We start from the raw sequence: 18,150 nt of genomic DNA on the forward strand, positions 1-18,150 counted from the left end.
ATAGTTTATTTCTGTTTAAAATATCTTTTCTAGGATTCTTTACCATATATGGCTGAACAGTATAAATTTGAATATGAATTAGTACAGTATAAATGGCCTAGGTGGCTTAACCAGCAGACAGAAAAACAACGCATTATATGGGGGTAAGTTCTGATGAATAATCTATTCTTACTGGTTATTTCCAGTGAGAATATAGAGATAAATATAATAAATACTGATAAATAAGATAAATACAACAAAGTGCTATACCACTATTGCTTAACCCTTGCAGTTCATTGTTTCCCCAACTATGACAACATCCATTTTCAGTCCAATGTCATGGATGCTTTAATTTTCAATATTGCTGATTATCTGATTTGTTTTCCCACTTTGTCCAATTACAGTGTAATCTGTTGATTGATGATGAACTTAAACAATAGTGACACTTAAATTTTGTTCTCAGCAGTAAACGACAGTTGTTTCACTTTATTTATGAAAGGAGGTTAGAGTTAGTTTCTACTTCTCAAGGTCTTTCTGAAAAGAAATTCTGAAATTCTTGTCACTGTCTGATTTTGAATTACCTTTGTCATAATAGTGATAACAGTGTTGTTTTCTGTCTGCACGTTGTTCTAACAGCAATAAACTTTCACTTGGAGATTGTGTTAACAAACAAAACAAAACTTTTATTAATTCTGATAAAAATAAAATCTTACAATATAAAATATGAGTTTTAGTCCTTTCCACTTTTAGATTTATTTAAGTGTGCAAAATTTCAAAATTACATATGTGTAAATTTTTGCTTTTATATTATGTACCTAAAATATTTTTAAAAAATAATAAAAAATAATTTATATATATTGTATCTGTGTGTGTATCTCTGTACACATACTCACACACTTACCAATTAGGTGTACAATTAATTTAGATATCAAGTTTAATAATCTGGTAAATGTATGAAATTATAAAGTTGCATAGTTTTTTTCAGATCAAATTTGTGTGAGATAGAACAACCACTACACAAAATTAGTTGCAAGAATGGTGACTCTACACTTCACAGATGTTTTCACACAATTATTCTGCAAAAAATAAACCCATAAAATGTCCCTTCAGGAACTGCTCTCATAGAACTGTGTCTATATTTAGTAGGGTAAAATCACAATGTTTAACCTTTAACCACCAATATTTATAGGTGCATCGGTGAGGTGCAGTTTCCCATATTAACTTCTGCAAACCCAAAAATAAATAAATTTTGAATTTATGATTTAGCACTGCAATTTTCTTTTGTTTGCTCTTTTTATAATGATCATATTAGTGGCAGTATATCATTATAGTAGCAGTGATCACAGTGTACTAATGTGGGATTTACTCAAGGTGTAACTACCATCAGGTAAAGGAAGGATGTTTGCTTTTGTAAAGGTGACTACAGTGGTCTCAGACAGTTTTTAAATTCTATACAGTTGGAACAACTGATGATGTTACCAATAAAAAATTCTAAATGGGGAGCATTCAAGGAATTAATCTTGGAAGCTCTAGAATTTTCATATCAACTAAGAAATACTGTTCAAGATTTAGGCTTAAATGGATGTCAGATGAACCAATGAGACTCATGGCAGAGAAGAAAAATGCATGGGATGCATATTTAGGAGACACAAATACCTATGGTAGATATAAGATAGTCTGTAATCAAGTCACAAAGGAATTTAGGCAAGCAAAAGCAGATTATGAGAAATCTTTGGCAATGGATGCAAAGAAAAACAGTAAAGAGTTCTTTACATAAGTAAAGAACTCTTTACTCTTTTACTGTTATAAGAGTAAGGGGATGAATCAGATTGGTCCACTTGATATTGATGGTTTGATTGTTGATAATTCTACTCTGGTAGCTGATAAACTGAATGAGTATTTTGCATCTACATTCACACATGAGAAATTCTGTAGGGAAGGGGAGTCCCGGAGCTAATCAAACTCTAATAGGGAGTTAAATGATTTTGTGATAACTGAGAGCAAAGTGGAGGAGAAATTGCTGAACATAAGGAAGGCACCTGGGATGGATGGGGATCTATCCAGTTATATTAAAGGAGGCAGCATAGGAAGAAAGCAGGCCTTTGGCCATGATTATTAGTCATCATTATCCCAGTTTAAAGCAAAATTTTATATTTGTTTGTTGCTCCATTGCAAAATCATGACATGGAACATTAATGCCAGTATTGAAATTGGCTGTTCCTTGCAACCTGTTGGACAATCTCTGTACTACCATTCGTTGGAAGAAGTTTGAACTACAACACACCACTTCATTAATTTCAAACTCATCAAACATGACTGAAACAGCACCAGTCCAGGAACTCTATTGCCACACCTTTTGTATTTATCCTTTTACCTTAAAATGAATTCACCTGGATTTAATTGGTTGCACCTTAAAATGAATTCACTTTGATTTAATTAGGGAACTGTGGCAGTTACAGGAGACTCCTTAGAATACATGCCACAAGCTATACAAACAAGGAAGTTGTTACTCAAACTGGAAATGCCCACAGGCATTTCTGTCCAAGTCTTGATGTCTTTGGACTATGCATTGTAAGTCTTGTAGCAAAGATTCTTTAAGTAAAATTTTAACTTAAAGATTACAGAATTTAAATTTACAATATATTACAGAATTTGTGTTAAAAAATATTGCAGAAATTAAACTAATGACAAAACTTGAACGACTAAAGAAGTTAAATTTAAGCTACTGAACAATAAAAGCTCATATTAGTCTGCCACTCAGGAAACCTCAGGGTTCTTAGAGGATTTATTAAATCAAGGTTGCCAGTCATATGGAAATCTAATAATAAGGCTTATTATGCAGCCCATAACATTTCCAGTAAAGCTCTTCTGATATGAGATAATGCACCAGGACATTCTACTTCTCCCACTCAGTTTAGTGCCACTGTAAAAGTTGCTTTTATGCCTCTAATACCACCTCTCTCATCTAACCAGCAGACCAGGGTGTAATAGCAGATTTCAAAGCATATCACTTCAGGAGCACTTTCTCTCAGGTTATGAATGAAGGAAAGAGTGTACCAAGCCTTGAAGAATTTTAAAAAGCTTCAGTATTAATAGTAGTAGTGGCAAATGATGCAAGAAAGAAAACTTATGTAGAATCAGCAAAAAACAAACAAAAACACTACACGCTTCACCCATCCACACCATCCAAGAATTTGTCTAGTTTTTTGTTGAATTTATTGAAACCACCCACTGGCTGAAGGCAAACTTCCACACATCTATCCTTAACTTCCTCAACTTAAATTTTTGCCTCCTCATGTGTGTAGTCACGGCAAGAGCAAGAATGCCATTTACATTCAGCTTACTGAAACCATTCATAGCCTTAAACACCTCAATCCGATCACCCTCCAGTTGCCTAGTCTCCAGACACTGCAATTTGCAAAAATGAGCCCTTTTTAGATAAGGGCACCCTTTTGTTCCCTTCACCAGTCTGGTAGCCCTTCTCTGCACCCATTCCAGCAGATCTACATCTTTCCTAAATTGGGGCTTCTTGACCTGTATACAATACTCTAGATGCAGCCTATCCATGGCTTTGTACACAGGAATAATCACCTCCTTATCCCTGCTAACAAAGTTTCTGTATATCATTGACAAAACCCATGAGCTGTCCTGGAACATGTCTACACTGCTCAAAGAATTTCAAATCCGACTGAAGATTGCTACCCATATGTAGTACTTTGCATTTGTCAATGTTAAACTTCAGCTGCCATTTGTCAGCCCATTGACACAATTTTCCTAGATCCTGTTGCAGTACCTTACCCTGATTACTGTTGTTAACCACCCTGCCAACCTTTGTATCATCTGCAAGCTTAGACATTGAGCCTGATATATATCTTCATCAATATCATTGATAAATATTGAAAACAAAAATGGGCCCTAAACTGAACCCTGGGGAACTCCACTAATAACATTAGTCCATGAAGAGCAGTGCCCATTGATAACCACTCGTTCCACTTAATCATCCCTTTATCCATAGCAGTAACTTGTCCTTAATGTCATATTGCTACCTTCAGTTTATACATCAGTCTTTTATGTGCAACAGTATCAAAAGCCTTCCTGAAATCCAAGTACAGTTGGACCTCTATATAATGAAATAAATCATTCGCTTGAAAAATTCGTTAAACAGAAATTTCGTTATAAAGAAATATGACCTTTTCAGAAATTAAAAATGCTGTAATTCAACATTCAGAAATATAGTAAAAGATGAGAAATATGGGAATGAATAAATTTTCTAACATTTTAAAACAATTAATTTCTTAATACATGCATATTGAGAAATGACTACTTGCATGATGTGCACAATGTAATTATTTTGTAAAATATTTGATTATTTTTTGTTGTACAGAATTTTACTATACACTGTTCATAAAAATGTTCGCATTTGTTTAAACACTCAAATATATTTTCTGGCACATTTTCTTTACATTGAAGGCTTCTCTGCAAAGTTTCAAGTGCTGCCAACATTTCATGTTTGTAAGGTTTAATATTGCCCTCATTTTCATCCAACTCATCGTCAATATTGTCACTAGAGTTTTGAATACTCTCCAGAATGTTGGAGTCACTCGGATATTCAGCTACTATGACATGATTATCGACTACTAAAAATTCTTCAAGAACAATTTCTCCACTGATGAAACCTCGTGCTTGGAGTTCTTCCCAAGATTGCTCAATATCTTGTAATAGTTCGTCCGTCTCATTGCTGTTAATTGGTATTTTAGCAAAACTGTTTTTATGAACAATTTTTAATCATTCTTTCTGTCACATCTTGACTTCACACTTTCGCCAACTCTGATATACTGACATCTGCAAATCTATAACAGAATATATACAACGTTGGTTGATTTCTATCCTCAGTATAATTTTTTTCGGTATGCGCATTCAGTAGTACATTTTCAAATTCTTGATAATGCCTTGGTCCATTGGCTGCAGTTTACATGAGGTATTCGGGGTGGGGGGGAAGAAGAAAACAAGCTTCACACTTTTAAGTTTCGAAATTACTGAGTGAAGGTGGGCAGGGCAGTTCTTGACAATCAATGTGATTTTTCTGTTTTCTTTTTTCATCTTTCTATAGAAAGGCTCCTCCATAGCCAGGCGGGCAGGAGCGGCAGTGCGTAGCACACACTTCTTGATTAGACCGTGGTTTGAGTCCGTAACCACCAAATACTGAGGATGTGGAAAGGTTAGGGAATGACCACCACATATCCCCGGAGCAACATTGTCTTAGTTGCTAATGCTCTTAAAACCAAACAACAACAACAACATTTCTATAGAAATGTAACATCCACTGTTAAAAATTTTCACTTTTCCTCCAAATGTTTTTGTTGTAGTTTTAGTCCAACTCTAACAACTTCATTCCTTTGAAACATCTGGGTTGTTTACTTTTGTCTGTGACCAAAAGCTTCAGTTTTTCATTACCCACATTGCCAAGACTATAATTCTCTCTTTACTATTTTTACCACCTAAACATTTATCACTTTTAAAAGTCAGTCTCTTGTTTGCCAAACATTAAAAAAATATACCAGTTTTATCGATGTTGAATCTTTGGGCTCATAGTCCTACATAATTTTTTTCAAAACTGTTCCTTTCCAATGGGTACAGTCTTCAATTACAACTCCACTTTCACCAAAAATAACTTTTTTGAGTAAGCCATGGCACTTTTGAAATTTGTCCAGCCAACCATAATTGACTAAGAATGTTTTACCTCAGAAAGATGCATGCTCCTTTAATGATGCTGTAACATGAAGTAATTATTAAATGTTACAGCATTAGCCTTTTCTTTTATTAATGGCCCAGACATTGGCATGTTTTGGTCACAAATCAACTTCACCCACTTAAAATCAGCTTCATCTACATCTTCGTATGGGCATAATTTCACATGCTTTTGATTGAGTCTTGTTTCCTCAAACAGCTGGAGAATCGAAACACAATTTTTCAGAAATGCAGGGTTACCAAATTTTAAAGCTTTTTTTTTTTTTTTTTATATATATATATACTTTTTCCACTACACTCTAAGATTTCCTCTTAGACATTGTAAGGTTACTTGCACAACAGCTAAAACAAACCTGAGTTAGGGACCGCTTGTACCTACCATGTAAACAGAGACAGATGAAATTTAGTGCAAGTGTGGTTTACTCATTTCTGCCAAACAACATATGAATTTCCAGGATAAAGGAAAATCACTCTCTCCTAATTCTCTAATGGGGTGCTTATAGTAGAAAACAGGTTGACCAGAGCCAATTGGTAATATGCCTTAATCTTTGCCAATGACTGTGGACACATAGCAGTTCGCCAGCGCGACTTCACGGTACCACTCGGGTAAAAATTTGTATAGCTTATATGGGCACCACTAAATTGTGGAATGTTTTAGCTCTTAATTTGTGCTTTCTACAGCATCAGCTCTATTGCCTAAAGGCCAGAGGTGTGAACAATGCCTACCCAGGTCTCTCAAAATTAATTTGTTATATTGAAATTTTCTTTGTTATACGGAAACTATTTTCAATGTAATGACCAGGGGGAAATCAAAAAAATTCACTATATGGAAATTCATTAAAGAGAAGTCCCACTGTATATGATGCCAAAATTATTTTTTGCATCCAGTTCCTTGGTCACTGCATCATAGTAACCTATCAGATTGGTTAGACAAGACTACCCCTTAATAAATCCATGGTGTGATTGTAATATAACTGCACACCTATCCAGATGGTTCTGCATCACTTCTTTTACCAGTGACTCCATTATTTACCTGGAATAGATGTTAAACTAACAGGTCAGTAATTTAATGAATATAATGAAAGAGGCCTACGTGCTCTGGATTCATACTACGAAAATTTTATTTTTATTTCTCAGAGCAAACTAAACTAAAATTTACAATTAATTAGCTTTCGGCTGAGTAGACAGCCTTCTTCAGATAGAAAAATACTTTGAATGGCAGTTGGAATAGAGATGTGCACTGCCAGGATGATGCGTGAGGTGCGTGGCTAATTGTTTGAGGTTGATGTTTGTGGCTGTGACGTATGGTGGTGACGTGGCCAGCGTTTGTCTATGGACAGAATTACTGCTTCTGTGATGGGGTTAACTTGACAACCACTGTTCCTGTTCAAAGAGGTATCCGAGCATTTTATGTTTAACGATTCCAACCAGGTGCGCCTTAGGTAATGGTGGGACCTCTCCACGACCACGACATCGCGGTGTGGGTCAATGTCGTGGTGGGTTGTCGTATCCCTAGAGACCTGAGTCTCTAGGGATAACTACGAACACATCGTCTACATAGCGACACCAAAAGGCGATGTGATCTGGTGCGTGTGTAAACGCACGTCCCTCTAACTCCTCCATCACGATGTTTGCTGCAGGGGAACCCATGGCTGTGCCATGTACCTGCTGGTAGATTGAGTCGTTAAACATGATTGCACCCCCTGTTAAGCACAGTCTGAGGGTGGCGAAAATGTCATCAGGCGTCAGTCTAGTTCTGTCGCTAAGGGTTTCATCATTGTCTAAGAGTTGTTTTGCACAAGAGATGGCAAGTTCCACTGGGATGGAGGTAAAGAGTGATATTACATCGAACGATGCCATGACTTGATCTTGTGAGATGGATATAGTGTGGATCCTTTCTATGAACTCAATACTGTTGTTTCTATGAACTCAATACTGGTGGTCTTGCCAACTAGAGGAGAAAGAAGCCTTGAGACAAACTTAGACAACTCGTAAGTCAGTGATCCACAGCAGGATACAATTGGTCTTAGTGGTGTGTCTTCTTTGTGTACCTTCGGCAGGCCGTAAAACCGTGGGACTTACACCCGGAGGCACGGAGGTGATTACAGGTTGACTACGTTATTTTCAGACAATCAGATCGTTATTGCGCCCGACAGAAACGTAAGTTCAATACTTTAATTAATGAATCCCGTCAATTTTGTCGCCAGCATAATGCCCCTTCCACAACTTGCATGGATTTCGTATTGAACCTGAGCAGCAAGCAGTTATCTGCAGAACAAATAGACTTATTGACCCTTGGCATGACATTTGCCGTTCTTCCAAAGTACCCACCAATCACCGACATCGCCTTGGGTGTGGAAACATGTTTATCACGCCTCCCAGAAGATGTAGCCAATGCAATCCGCTTAAAGACTGCAGCAGTTCTACACCATGCTCGCCCCGTCTTTTCAAACCTCAGCCGTATGCAGATTTCTGCCCTCAAGGCACTGAAACAGGATTCGTCCATCGTCATTCTACCGGCGGACAAAGGTCGTCGTACGGTTGTAATGAACCACGCTGATTACATGGCGAAAGCCTTACTGCTTTTACGAGACACTTCCGTCTACAAACCCTTAACCGTTAACCCCAACAGAGTATTGGAACGATGGGAGTCAGAGGTGAATATCCTCATCAACAGTTGGCTCAAACAGGGGAAAATAACGCAGTCAACCCGTAATCACCTCCGTGCCTCCGGGTGTCAGATCCCATGGTTTTACAGCCTGCCGAAGGTACACAAAGAAGACACACCACTAATACCAATTGTATCCTGCTGTGGATCACCGACTTACGAGTTGTCTAAGTTTGTCTCGAGGTTTCTTTCTCCTCTAGTTGGCAAGACCACCAGTATTGAGTTCATAGAAAGGATCCACACTATATCCATCTCACAAGATCAAGTCATGGCATCGTTCGATGTAATATCACTCTTTACCTCCATCCCAGTGGAACTTGCCATCTCTTGTGCAAAACAACTCTTAGACAATGATGAAACCCTTAGCGACAGAACTAGACTGACGCCTGACGACATTTCCGCCGCCCTCAGACTGTGCTTAACAGGGGGTGCAATCATGTTTAACGACTCAATCTATGAGCAGGTACATGGCACAGCCATGGGTTCCCCTGTCAGTTCGGTCACAGCAAACATCGTAATGGAGGAGTTAGAGGGACGTGCGTTTACACACGCACCAGATCACATCGCCTTATGGTGTCGCTATGTAGACGATGTGTTTGTAGTTATCCCTAGAGACTCAGGTCAGCGACTCCTAACCCACCTCAACTCACTATCGCCCTTCATAAAATTCACGATTGAGCTGGAGTCGAACAACACTATTCCATACCTAGATACCCTCGTTTGGCACGAAGTCACATGCTTGAAGACGACAGTTTATCATAAACTATGTGTGCTGGCCAATTTACCAACTTCTGGTCAGCACACACGCGGGGCTACCTCCTCTCCACTGCCCAAACCTTGCTAACTCGCGCCTGGACACACTCCAGCTCCGCAGATGAAAGACGCAAAGAGATCACCAGGGTCAAAGTAGACCTTACAAGGTGTGGCTATCCCATCGACATCCTTGACAGGTGTGATCTACAGGCACGCGACAACGTGACGACCAACAGCAACGCCAACAGTGACGAGTCATCCACGAGGGCATTTATCCCATACCACCCCAACCTGTCGCAACAGATTGGTAGAATCCTAAAATCACATGGGATAAAGTGCATCCAACTCCCAGGCAAGAAACTGCATTCTCTCATTTCCAACGTAAAAACACCCGTCCCCACCCTTCTACAGAGCGGTTTTGTCTATCGCATCTCTTGCCGTGACTGCACTAGCTGCTACTTTGGAGAGACTGGAAGTCGACTCGAGAAACGTCTCTCAGAGCATAAAAGGGCGATCCGTTTGGCAGATGTGGAACATTCAGCTATCGCCGAGCATGTCTGGACAACCCACCACGACATTGACCCACACCGCGATGTCGTGGTCGTGGACAGGTCCCACCATTACCTAAGGCGCACCTGGTTGGAATCGTTAAACATAAAAATGCTCGGATACCTCTTTGAACAGGAACAGTGGTTGTCAAGTTAACCCCATCACAGAAGCAGTAATCCTGTCCATAGACAAACGCTGGCCACGTCACCACCATACGTCACAGCCACAAACATCAACCTCAAACAATTAGTCACGTGCCTCACGCACCATCCTGGCAGTGCACATCTCTATTCCAACTGCCATTCAAAGTATTTTTCTATCTGAAGAAGGCTGTCCACTCAGCCGAAAGCTAATTAATTGTAATTTTAGTTTAGTTTGCTCTGAGAAATAAAAATAAAATTTTCGTAGGTCAGTAATTATTCATGTTACCTTTTGATTCTCCTTTATGAATTGAGGATAAATTTGCACATCTCTTATCCATAAGGACTGCCCCTGAATCCAAGGATGTGCTCATAATTATGGCAAATGGTTTGCTCACTTCCTTTGCTGCTTCCCTTAATATGATCGGATAGATCGCATCCACCCCAGGTGCCTTTTTTCTATTCAGCTTCAATAATTTCTCTTCCACTTCCCTTTCAGTTATCACAATGTCATTTAGCTACCCACTGGAGTTTGATAAACTTCTGGCATCCCCTCCTCTAAAGAATTCCTCATGTGTGAATGTAGATGAAAAATACCTATTCAATTTGTCAGCAACCAGATAGAGGGGTCATCAACAGTTAACCCATTGACATGAAATGGCTCAATTTTATTCAACCCCTTCCTTCTGCTGTTAATTTTAAGATAGAATTCTTTGCTGCTTTTCCAGTATTCTTTGCCAGAGACTTCTCCTAAGCTACCTTAGCTTGCCTAACCTCTTTTACTCTGGCTTCTGACCAAACAGACAAGAAGAAGTGGTGTTGGCAAGGCTGAGAATTGGACATACACATCATACCCACCTCTTCCTGTTATTGGGAGAAAACCCACCCCAGTGCTCATCCTATAACAGTCAGCTTACAGTCCGCAATTTTCTGCTTGATTGTCCCGTATATTCAACCATCTGGTCAAACACTTTTCAGTCAGTTTTCAGGCTTACCATATCACATGATTTATCTCATATCCTAGGAAACAGTGCAAATATTTAAGAAAATTTAATATACTTAAAATTTATTGGCTTATACAATACATTTGGCGTATACAATAATAGAACTATAAGGATATGGTCATGCAATTAAACTATGAATAGACACAATTTTGCCTCAGTAGCCCTTGTGTCATTAAACCCATTAACAACAACAACATAACCTCTTTTGTGACTTGATTACAGACTAATTCATATGCATCCTATGCGCTTTTCTTTCCTGCCACATGTCTCAATAGTTCATCTGATATCCATTTAGGTGACATATAATTGCACCTGGCACGATAGGAGGGAGTATATGATGAGAGCCTTGTTGATCAATTCAGCCCTGGAGAGATTGTGCAAGGCTCATTATTATTATTAGCCATGGTGCAAGGAAGTCTGAGGCTTATGCTGCACCAGCCAAAAAAAAAAAATTTCTGAATTACCCAGAGAGAGAGAGAGAAGTAGAAGGGAATCACCAAGAAAGAGAAGAATGATCCAGCTTAGGGCCCTGGGTGTGCCAAGTCCATACTCACCAGATGTGAGCCCCAATCTGACATCCTTTAACAGTATTTCTTCATTGGTATGAAAAGCCTAGTAGCTTCTATGATTACTTCATTGGATGCTTCCCATTTAGAATTTGAAAACTGTCCGAGACCAATGTAGGTACCCTTATGAAATCCTTTACCCTTAACAGTAGTTATGTCTTTAATTAAATTCCACATTACCCTTTGTGATCCACACTGTGATCACTGCCATCCAGTGGACCTTTAAACTGCAGATTCTTGATGCATGTAGAATCACTGCTGATCACCAGATCATGAGTGTTGGTTGCCTTTCTAACATGCTGCAGTAGAATACAGTCATCCAAAAAAAAATCTACAAAAGTCTTGCTAGTGTGTGAGTGACCAACACACAAATTCCTGTCAACATCTGGAAAGTCAAAATCAAACATTATAAGACATTCTGCTTTTTTTTGCCCCACTCTAATTCTCTAGCTGTTTGTTATACTCATCACAGCCGTTAGACCTATAGCACGCTCCTACTCTCAGTTTTATTTTCCTAGTTCTTGTAAAACACCAAACTGACTCGCCATTGCACTGGTCACCCATGTGGATTGGATGCACTGCCCTGGGTGTAATATACTTCTTTGCTAAGAGCATAACCCCCCCTCCTGTCCTGTCTGTCCTACATGCATACATCGTAATTATAATTATTAGCCATATGGTGCAAGGAAGCCTGAGGCTTATACTGCACAAGCCAAAAAAAAAAAAAAAAAAAATTCTGAATTATCCTGAGAGAGTGTGTGGGGCGGGGGGGGGGGGTAGAAAACAACAGTCAGAAGTAGAAAGGGTGTGCCAAGCCCATACTCTTTATGATTTACTCTTTATGATACTCTATTTGAATATGGAGATTACACTCACCAGGTGTAATCTCCATATTCAAATTCAGCACCACTTATGCTTGAGTAACATCATGTCTCTGCTGTCCCTACATTTGATGACTTAATCATTACTTCAGATTCATCAAATATGCATTTGATAATAGTGTTATTGTCTGCAGGAAGTGGAACAAAAATCTGAGTATTGCATGGAGGATGCCTTGGGAAGACTGTCTTGAAGACTTTCATCACTTCGATATCAAGAAGGTTAAAAACCACATTGTTGTGCTTGGCAAGGATATTGGGATGGATGATATAGAATATGAAAACATACCACAGTTCATTGAAAACTGGAACAATACCTTAAGCCAGCATTTTCCAAACTTTCTGAGCCCACGCCTCCCTTGACCTGTAAAATTTTCCCAGCGCCTCCCTTGAAGTAAAACATCCATAATTATGCAATTTCTAGTTCTTCGGCAGAACTAGAGTTTCTCCTATTGTGTGTGGTTTTTTACATTTCAAGATTCTGTAAGAAACTTGGTACAACGCTAGCAATGCATTTGATGGAACAGAAACTATTTTTTTTTTGAAGGTTTGCTTTTGTTTATTAAACTCATGTATATATTTTTTTATTTATATATGTTATGTTATGAAAATTACATTTCTGTTAAACTTTTCGTGCCTCCCAGTTTGGAAATCGCTGCCTTAAGCAATGGATTACTCATGGAAATGGCTGCTGAACAAGGGAAAGCTCTTAAATCATCAAAAGGAAATGGAACTTTAGCCCCCTATGGTGATGACTATTAAAGACACAACTGAGACTTTCCAAAAGTTTGAGCGTCTTCTTACTTCAGAGATAATGATGTGCATATATATATATATATATATATATAGAGAGAGAGAGAGAGAGAGAGAGAGAGAGAGAGAGAGAGAGAGAGAGAGAGATCTCTAAATGTATGAAGAATTATTCAAAATGCTATGGGCTGTTATAGGCTCTAAGAGAGATTGGTCTTCAGCATCTGCTATGCTGCAGAGACCCTATGCGAAAATATTCCTGCCCATCATCAAGCTCTCATACAACATTTAGTAGTTTTGATAGATCTAAAAATTAACAGAATGGCAAACTGTTATTGTAAAAAATGTAAATATAATATATAAAGTTCCATAATTTTAAGGTAAGTTTCTGCATTTTTTTGTACATATATTTATTGCATAATTTATGTTTATATTTAAAGTTTTAAATATTTCTGCTATATTTAATTGGTTGGTTATTGGTTATTTGGTTTTTAGAAGCATTAGCAACTAAGGCCATATTGCTCCGGGATATGCGGTGGTCATTCTCTGACCTTTCCGCATCCTCCCTATTTGGTGGTGACGGGCTCGAACCCCGGTTTAATCAAGAAGCGTATGCTACGCACTGCTGCTCCTTCCCACCTGGCTATGGAGGCGCCTCTATATTTAATATTGTTGCATGGAGAAATGTTTCCTTAATGTTGACAAAAATTCTTGTTGTTCCAATGAATTAAACTTATTGACATTACTTCCAATCCAAACAACATGAGGTTGGGAATAGCCATGAGATAAAGGCTCCATTGGAGAAGAGACAATCACCAAGTTGTGATCTGAGGTGCTTAAAGGACCACTCACTTCGACCGTGTACTTAGAAGGGTTTTTGTGATAAAAAGATCAAGCATGTTGGTTGTATGGTTAGGTAAATGAATAATCTGTGCATTAGTAATTGCAAAAGCCTCAGCATCTCAACCAGCTGGGTCTGTGTGACTAGAAAATGGAAGCCAGCTGGAGTTGAGAACATTAAAATCACCAAGGAAAATTACCTTGGGAGTTGGGAGAACAGTAGAGACAACAGATGAATTTGACAGAATGAGGTAGAGAGATTTTACCAGAGAAGATCAAAAAGAGGAGATTCCAAATTACCAAGTCTCTGACAGGGAATATTGGAACGGACATATGCACAAGTGTACCACCTTTGAGGCGAAAGGAATCATATGAAGAATAATTTGGACAACTTAGATGAGCAGTGGTTGAATCAACTGATAACTGAGGTTCTATCAGAAAAAGTACATGGGGTTTCGCAGACTGTAAGTGAAAATGGACATCATTGAGATTAGAACTGAGACCACATATATTTGTGAAATGAACTAGGTAGTGTTTGGGAGGTCTTTTCTCAGAACCCACCAGGGGCCCAATGGCTAAATGGCCAGAAGAACAATGGTACACCACACTACACACCACAATATCCATACACTTTTAAATCTCTGGCCTGTACAATATACTGTATCACACGACAATGTAAATTACGTGACGATGGGGGAAACCCCTGGTGCTGTTAGACCCTAAACACACTATTTCTAATGGAAAAATCTCCCCCACTTAATATAGGATCACTTAGTACTCTCTTTTCATGTCCCTTTTCAGAACACTAAATAGATGATACCTGTAGTTACAAAAATGGTGTTGTCTCATCTGACATTTTTTCACAGTTTTTGGTAAGAAAACCTTAATAAAATCACTTTAGATACTATTTTGGTTATAGTTTGACTATATAGAATAAAGTAGGACGTTTTTCAGATTTTATCAGTTTTTTTAGAGTTAATATGGGAACTTTATTTTTGATGGTCAGGTGACCCACCTCCACTACTACGACCATCGGGTAACTGTCTTTACACAGTTCAGAGAAAGATTCCTAGGTCTTACAAGATGTGAGTCCAGCTGATTCTCCCCCCCCCACTCCTCTGAGTAACATTGCTACACTGTTGGACCCTGAAATCCTCACTCCATGTATAGAGCTAAATCAAAATGGTTAATTGTTCTGCTCTCCAACTCTTTCTTGCTTTGACTAGAGATGGTAAATGCCAGAGCAGAATAAGCCACTGTCTGGATCCCATCCATATTACCAAAAAATGCAGTGAGAACTGCATTCCAGATAGTTGATTTCTGAGGATAATACAAGTTCCCTGAACAAAGGGAGACTCTAGCCCTAAGAAGGCTAGAGTCTCCCTTTGTTCACCCACTACAGATCACCAAATGCACCCTTAATGTCAACGAACAAACCCAGGACATATTAACAGATGGTATCAAAAAATAAACTATTCAACGACTTTATACACCATCATAAATAATTTTAATGAAGGAACATTATGTTACAAATCCTTTACTGGGTTATGGTTTACACATATAATGAGTCAGAACAGGAATTACAAGTTAGCCTTTCTCTAACTACTGACGTCAAGTCATATGAGGATGTCTCCAATCCAATGTCTAGTGTTCTCAGCCTCTCGTGTCCCTAGCCTTCCTCCATTAGTACCTACTTAATTTATTGTTGAAAAGCCCATTCCACGGTTCTTTGTTCTTATTTGAAGCCATCTGGCTAAATTTCTTAATGTAAAAGGCTTCTCTTTTTTATTTTATTTATTTTTTATTTTTTTATTTTTTTATTTTTTTTTCAAAGTCTCTTCCCCCACATTACCATAGATTTCCTATCACTATATCCCTGAATACACTCCAATGCATGTTCTGCCAATTTACTTTAGTTATGCATTTGTTGTGTTCATATATTTTTGTGTATTATATGCCTTCTATTATGCTCTGGTGTCAGAGTTTGAATGTGGTGGGGGAGGATTATTTAATAATAATCCTTTAATAGTGCTGCTTATTTCATCCACTTTCTTTTCTTTTCTTTTTTTTTTCTTTTCTTTTTCTTTTTTTTTTTTTTTTTTTTGTCATCTTCACAAATTTTCAAGCATCTGTTCACTAACATTTTGATAATACCCATTTTAATTTTGTGCAGGCAATCAGATGCAAAGTTTATCTATCAACCTGAATCCATTGGCTTTCTGTATACCTGAGAACATAGCCTGTCTTTCTCTAGGATGTCCAAAAAAGACAAACTATTATTGGTGTTAATCTTAAGCTTAAATTTAATTGTCTGATGAATGCTGTTTAGATATTCTTTGAATTTATCTAATTATTCTTGACCACGTTTCCAAATTTCTAAACATCATCCACAAAACAGACCCGTAGGAAAGCCCTTAAAGTGTCCTGCCAGCTGAAATGCCAATAATAGTTGCAACATCAGACTTTGATGAGGACAAAAAAAACACCATCTGTTAACGATTGCAAATAAACATCAATTTAGTTTTTTAGAATGTTTGTATAAATTATAAATAGATAGCCGTACAATAATTGAGCCAATACAGTGAGAAAACAAATTTCGTAATCGGAAATGCTCACATTCACAGTACCAACAATTGAATGTAAACAACAGTTTAACTTTTCAGATTGTTTATGGGAAATGTAAATAGACCCCCTTGATGTGGGCACCTGTATATGATGAGGGGGGACCTCCCAATAATGCTGTTGGTTCTTCAGATTAGCATCACTGGGGTCCAATGCCCACAGCCTGAGTTCCAGGCTAACACCGTAGTAAACATGGCATGTTTGCCGTAGGTTGTGACCCATGGAAACTCGGAATAGGGGATCTTGGCTGTTGAGGTGTCCAGATTCACCACACCACTTTGTCCCCTGCTTTGACAAGACGTGTGGTCCAGGATGACTCAGCCTGGATCATTCAGCTAGTGGGCTCACCTGCAAGGGTCAACAATGTCAATACTATGCTGGCATTGCACTCCAGGGCACATTAAACACCAGGAAGTAGCCATCCCGTTTGGACTCCATGGTGGTGCATAGCCCAGGCACTTAACAAAAATAAAACCTAATATGAATTCTGATAACAGCAAAAAGGCTCAGAACTGAAACAATATCAGGTCCTACACCTATATACCCGATAATCCCTTTCACCAGAGAAAAACTTATAAGGAAAATTTCACCCTTCTTTATCCAGAAGGGTGTGGAGGGGTTGGCAGGGTTCCCTAAATTGGTAAAACGGCTAGGTTGCATTCTGGGGATATCTTCATTGAAACCAAATATGACAAACACTTGGAATGGCTCCTCTGGGCCATCTCTATTAGGGGAATGCCAATTTCAGTAACATTCCATGAGACACTGATCTCATCTTAAAGCATAATCTCTGAATGGAAGCTTCTCGAAGTGTCTGAAGAGGAGACCTGTTCAGAACTAAAATCACAAGGAGTGACAGCTGCAAAATGAATGTTTGAATGTAAGGGTAGGAATCTAGTGCTGACTAGAAAGAAACATCTTCCTTACTTTTAATATGCCAATGTCTTCTAATGAGATGAAAGCTAGTTATCTGAATTGCACAATACATCCATATGTCCCTGTTAAGGTGCTTCAAGTGCTAGAAATATGGACATTGCCATGAGACACTGATCTCATCTTGAGGCATAATCTCTGAATGGCCTGCCACAGTGCCTTGCCTGTGCTCGATGTGGTGCAAAGGACCACAAAATTACATCATATAAAGCTTCCCATCAAATGACTTTCCAGCATAGTATTAGATTTCTAGGTCTAATACTCGACAAAAAAATTGAATTTTCTTGAACATATCAAACATATCTACACAGATTGTCTAAAGAATTAAATCTCTTTCAGGTAATTTCTATTAAGTCTTTGGGATGCAGATCAAATCTCCAGTTTTATGTATCAGCTAGACAAAGCATATTAAGGCCCCGGGTGCCAAGTGAATTCGAGGTAAAGCGTTCCTATTGCAACTTAAATAGCAATCTTTCTCAGAGATAAAAGTTCCTCTTAAGTTATATTGTTTTCTATCAACAGTTTCATTTATAAATCAGTTCTACACTTGGAAGATCTCAAGTAAGAACAGAGAAAGGAAACTCACCTTTCTTTTTTTGTTATTTATATTACATACTTTACTAATGAACTAACCGTTTGGCCTGCTTGCAGCACTGCTCCTGCTTCCCCATGGCAGGGCTGGAAACCTTGGCAGAAAAGTCCTCTTGCCAAGGGCAAAAA

General features: G+C 38.4%; 1 protein-coding gene across 1 annotated transcript in view; it reads left to right on the forward strand.

The window, feature by feature from the left end:
* Uggt (UDP-glucose-glycoprotein glucosyltransferase) overlaps positions 1 to 18,150 on the forward strand; it is an 820,111-nt gene that overhangs the window by 677,299 nt on the left and 124,662 nt on the right. The window contains exon 36 of the mRNA XM_090386735.1: positions 34 to 143. Coding sequence (XP_090242861.1) covers positions 34 to 143 — 110 coding nt within the window. The remainder of the gene's footprint in view (positions 1 to 33; positions 144 to 18,150) is intronic.

The sequence above is a fragment of the Mastigoproctus giganteus genome, chromosome 1 (assembly GCF_048544385.1).
Source record: "Mastigoproctus giganteus isolate SK-2022 chromosome 1, ASM4854438v1, whole genome shotgun sequence".
Taxonomy (NCBI): Eukaryota; Metazoa; Arthropoda; class Arachnida; order Uropygi; family Thelyphonidae; genus Mastigoproctus; species Mastigoproctus giganteus.